The sequence below is a fragment of the Chiloscyllium plagiosum genome, unplaced genomic scaffold (assembly GCF_004010195.1).
Source record: "Chiloscyllium plagiosum isolate BGI_BamShark_2017 unplaced genomic scaffold, ASM401019v2 scaf_9201, whole genome shotgun sequence".
Lineage (NCBI taxonomy): Eukaryota > Metazoa > Chordata > Chondrichthyes > Orectolobiformes > Hemiscylliidae > Chiloscyllium > Chiloscyllium plagiosum.
Window position 1 is genome coordinate 18,971 of NW_025212119.1, and position 5,598 is coordinate 24,568.

Below are 5,598 nucleotides of genomic sequence, written 5' to 3' on the forward strand. Positions count from 1 at the left end.
GGTGAAAATAGATATGTCCCCTGGGCCTGATGGCATTTATCCTAGGATTCTCTGGGAAGCAAGGGAGGAGATTGCAGAGCCATTGGCCTTGATTTTTATGTCCTCTTTGTCTACAGGAGTAGTGCCAGAAGACTGGAGGATAGCAGATGTGGTTCCCTTGTTCAAAAAGGGGAGTAGGGATAGCCCTAGTAACTATAGGCCGGTGAGTCTCACTTCTGTTGTGGGCAAAGTCTTAGAGAGAATTGTAAGGGATAGGATTTATGCACATCTGGATAGGAATAATGTGATCAAGGATAGTCAGCATGGTTTTGTGAAGGGCAGGTCGTGCCTCACAAACCTTATTGAATTCTTTGAAAAGGTGACGAAGGAGGTTGATGAGGGGATAGCGGTAGATGTGGTATATATGGATTTTAGTAAGGCGTTTGATGAGGTTCCCCATGGTAGGCTACTGCAGAAAATATGGAGATATGGCATTGAGGGTGAGTTGGAGGTTTGGGTTAGGAATTGGCTGGATGGAAGAAGACAGAGGGTAGTAGTTGATGGCAAAGTTTCTTCATGGGGTGCCGTCACTAGCGGTGTTCCGCAAGGATCTGTTTTGGGACCATTGCTGTTTGTCATTTTTATAAATGACCTGGAAGAGGGGTTAGAAGGTTGGGTGAGCAAGTTTGCGGATGATACGAAAGTCTGAGGAGTTGTTGACAGTGAGGAAGGATGTGTCAGGTTACAGCGGGATATAGATAAGGTGGCAAATGGAGTTCAATGTAGCTCAGTGTGAGGTGATTCACTTTGGTAAGAGTAACAAAAAGATGGGGTACTGGGCTAATGGTCGGATACTTGGTAGTGTGGATGAGCAGAGGGATCTTGGTGTCCATGTCCACAGATCTTTGAAAGTTGCCACCCAGGTAAATAGTGCGGTTAAGAAGGCATATGGCGTACTGGCTTTTATTGGTAGAGGAATTGAGTTCCGGAGTACTGAGGTCATTTTGCAGTTGTATAAGACTGTGGTGCGGCCACATCTGGAGTATTGTGTGCAGTTTTGGTCGCCATATTATAGGAAGGATGTGGAGGCACTGGAATGGGTGCAGAGGAGGTTTACCAGGATGTTGCCTGGTATGGTAGAAAGATCGTATGAGGAAAGGCTGAGGCACTTTGGGTTGTTTTTATTGGAGAAAAGAAGGTTTAGGGGTGACTTGATAGAGGTGTATAAGATGATTAGGGGTTTAGATAGGGTTGACAGTGAGAATCTTTTTCCACGTATGGAGTCAGCTATTACGACAAGGGGGCATAGCTTTAAATTAAGGGGGGGTAGGTATAGGACAGATGTTAGGGGTAGATTCTTTACTCAGCGAGTCGTGAGTTCATGGAATGCCCTGCCAGTAGCAGTGGTGGACTCTTCCTCATTATGGGCATTTGGTTCTTTACTCAGCGAGTTGTGAGTTCATGGAATGCCCTGCCAGTAGCAGTGGTGGACTCTCCCTCATTATGGGCATTTAAGCGGGCATTGGATAGGCATATGGAGGATAGTGGGCTAATGTAGGTTAGGTGGCCTTGGATCGGCGCAACATCGAGGGCCGAAGGGCCTGTACTGCGCTGTATTCTTCTATGTTCTATGTTCTATGTGACAAGAATGGACAGGTACAGGTCGATAAATGAATTTGCATATCCACAATGCAGAAAATGAGAGAGTGAGACTGTGGCTTTAACAGGTTTTTGTCTTTTTGTTCTTGAAGAGCAAATTTAAGGCAGAGACACCGAGTCATGAGAGCAAACAGTTTGAGGCCTATTGGGAATCTTCACAGTAAGCTGAAGACTCATCAACAGAAATACTTCGTGTTTGAGAAGGAGACCTTGAGTTTATTGGTTCTGGAGAAATTCAAGAACAAAAATTACAGACTGTTTAGATGAAGCTTACTATCGCAGCCATTCAATTTGCAAATTACATACATGGCAGGGCGAGGGAACCTAATTGCCAAGGTGTTGTTGTGACTTTGATGAAAAAAGATGGAAGCGTTACACAGCAGGAAATAGTGGGCTGTCGTAGTGAGTGTTTGCATGCTTAGAGTCAACAAAATGTGTACGTATTGTTTACTAATCATGTAAGGCTAAGGAATTTTTAAAAATTAGGCCATCTCTGTATATTGATTTTTAAGAGGGGTGGAAGGTTTGATGATATTGTGGCTTGAAGATATTTATTTTGTTCTTTCTTTCTTGTTGGAGAGGTTTTAAGGCAGAAGTGTCAAGAAGTCTGCACTAGAGTAAACAGTTTGAGGCTCCTTTTAAAGTTGGAACAACAGAAGCAGCCTGAATGGGTGTGGTCAAGCTCTCACAGGATGACATTTTTAGTTTTGGCTTTCAGCAAAACTGTCGGCATCTTGAAGACAGAAAAGTTAGTTTTTCCTCTCAGTTACAGTCAGAAGCTGCAGATTCTGTTTCTGCCACTGGATCGGATGTGAGACTATATATTTTATTGAATTTGTCTTTTGCCAAAGATGTTTATGGGATATTACTGTATTGGAACAGTTAATTAGGAAGTGATACTGTATCCATTATTCTGTTAAGTATTCCAGTAGAGTTAAGTTATTCAAATTTCTTCTTTATTGCATTGTATGTTAACTACTGTGGACAGGACAAAATGCACCTTTTAAAGCCACACGATCATTCTAACTGACAAGTGCCCTCATATTCACATAACAGAAACAGACTGGTACAGATAGATAACTACACTGCCATATGCACACCAGAGAAACATTCAGGAACAGATTAAGCCAAATTTAGATATTCATAAAGCAGAAGCTGACAGGTACAGATTGATAACCAAACTCTCATATTCACAAACCAGAAAATGTCAGGTAAAGATTGATGACAATGTTGACAACACAGAAACTGACTCGTAGCAGAGACTGATAGGGATAGACTGTTCATTAGACAGACACATTCACTGAGCAGAAACTGACAGGTACAGATTGATAATGCCAGTCAAACATTCACATAACAGAAATGAACATAAAGACATGGAAAGCAAAACCTCCATTTACATAGCAGAAACTGTCAGGGACCAATTAGTAAATACACTGTCACATTCGCAGAGCAAACACTGACATGGACAGATTGATAACTACAATTATACATTCTCACAGCAGAGACCTTAAGGACAGACTGATAATTACACAAACATAATGACTGTGGAAGAACAGACAGGTACAGATTGATGACTAGACTGCCATATTCGCACATCACAACCTGTGTGGAAAAGTTTAACTAAATTGAGATACTCACAAAACAGAAGCTGACAGGTACATGTTGATAACCACATTGACATATTCCCAACAGAGAAATGGATAAGGTAATACTGATAAAAGCACTCCCACATTCACATAGCAGAGACTGATATTGGGAGACTGAAAATTACACAGACAAATTCATTGAGCAGAAAGAAACGGGTACAGATTGATAAAGCCAGTCAAACAGTCTCATAGCAAAGACTGATAGGCACTGCAATAGTAAATACCCTGACACATTCTCACATCAGAGCCATTCTGGGATTGTGATAATTATACTAATGTAATCACTGTGGAAGAATGGACAGATACAGACTGATGACTACAATCACACATTCAGATGGCAGAAACTGACAACTGACATTGTGAGAGAGTAATAATCATTCACCTCCCGAAAGCTCACATGGGCAGACCAAAAACCATACTCCCGTTTTACACAGCCAATAACGAGAGGTAAACTCACCCTTAACCAACCTGAAATTCTGAACAACACTATCTCATAGTGTAAGCAGGGAATCACAGTGATAAAATAAATAACGCAAGATTGTCACAATTAAAATTCGCACAAGTATCATGTTCAAAATAATCCTTCAATAACAGTGACCAGTTCAGAGTGAGTACAATTGACTTGTGACCAAATAAAGTTCAGAGAAAATCCACATAGCAAAGTTCATAATGAAAAAAAGTTCTGCTTGAAACTGAAATGCACCAAATAATATGTATTCTAATGTAGTGCAAAGTAAGACTTCAGGAACTGAAATATTGGCAGGAGGCTGCTGACACTGATTGAGGAGCCAAACAGGCAGGGAGTAAAATTCATGTTGTCAGCAGAAAGCAAAAGGCACAGGTCACAGTACATCAGTTCCCTTTAGTCATTGAGGTAATCAGAGGAGAACTGGCAATGATACACACACTGGCAGCTGAGTAACGTATGAATACTTTGGGTGATACTCATTGGAGATTTGAAGAAGAATAGGGGGAAAAAATAACTGAAGGGAGTTTGCAGAATAGATGATGGTAGAATGTCCTTCATCTTCAGAGAGTGTAGAACAAGAAACACAAGCAAAAGAGAACATTCTTTAACTCCCATTTTCCTCCATCACGATGCAATTGTCAAGTAGTTCCATCATTTCCAGGAGTAAAACACACTCCCTGTCGGATTGCAGTGCATTTTCTCACTTGACAACAAATATGATGCCATTTTAAAATGGAAGAGAAAAGAAAACCATTATCAAAAGATGCAGAATACATTACAATTAGAATCTCACACTTTAGAGGAAGCTCGGTATTTGATCCCTTCATAAACTTTCGGTTTGTGTTTCCGATGGTATTGCAGATCCTGACAGATCCACATTGATTCCCAAACTAACCAATCAGAGTGATGTTACCATGCCTACAAAGTAGCCAATCAGGAGTCAGACGTTCCCCATCCCTCATTAGCATTGCTGACGCCGTCAGTCTATAAAGAGCGAGCTCCGAGCCCGCTTACCCTTATTCTGTGTCTGAGAGTGAGCGGCGCTATGGCTGATGAGAAGAAAGCACAGCAAGCCTCCAAGAAGGGCGCGAAGAAAATCATCAAGAAGGCGCCAGCGAAGGGCGGTAAGAAGAGGAGGCGGTCCAGGAAAGAAAGTTACTCCATCTACATCTACAAAGTGATGAAGCAGGTTCACCCCGACACCGGCATCTCCTCCAAGGCCATGAGTATCATGAACTCGTTCGTCAGCGATATTTTCGAGCGCATCGCGGGGGAGGCTTCCCGCCTGGCCCATTACAACAAGCGCAGCACCATCAGCTCCCGGGAGATCCAGACCGCCGTGCGGCTGCTGCTACCCGGGGAGCTGGCCAAGCACGCCGTGTCGGAGGGTACAAAGGCGGTGACCAAGTACACCAGCTCCAAGTGAAGGACCGCATTGCACTGAAACAAACACATCCACAACCCAAAGGCTCTTTTAAGAGTCACCCACAACTTCCCTGAAACAGCGAGACCATTATGTTTTTGGGTATGTACCATTAATGTCTCTGCGAGGACTTAGAGAAGTCATTCCCCAGAAAAAAGAAAAAGATGGGTGAGTGTTAGGGGACAGAAAGGGAACCGGCAGGCAGTGCAGGGATCCCCTGTGGCCATTCCCCTCAATAAGTATACCGTTTTGGATAATGGGGGGGGGGGGAATGACTTACCAGGGGAAGGCAGTGGGGCACCTGCTGCTCAGAAGGGAAGGGGGAAGAGGAGCAGAGCAGTAGTCATTGGGGACTCGATGGCTAGAGGGACAGATAGGATCTTCTATGGGGACAAGAAAGACTCCTGGTTGGTGTGGTGCCT

General features: G+C 43.1%; 1 protein-coding gene across 1 annotated transcript; it reads left to right on the forward strand.

Annotated features, from left to right (window-relative positions):
- Positions 1-4,752: 4,752 nt before the first annotated feature.
- LOC122547305 (late histone H2B.L4-like) lies at positions 4,753-5,312 on the forward strand. Its single transcript, XM_043685955.1, has one exon. The coding sequence runs from the start codon at positions 4,799-4,801 to the stop codon at positions 5,177-5,179; it is 381 nt and encodes a 126-aa protein (XP_043541890.1). The 5' UTR covers positions 4,753-4,798; the 3' UTR covers positions 5,180-5,312.
- The last annotated feature ends 286 nt before the right edge of the window (positions 5,313-5,598 follow it).

Coding starts and splice junctions, on each gene's coding strand:
- LOC122547305 (XM_043685955.1), top strand. CDS start 4,799: ATGGCTGATGAGAAGAAAGCACAGCAAGCCTCCAAGAAGGGCGCGAAG.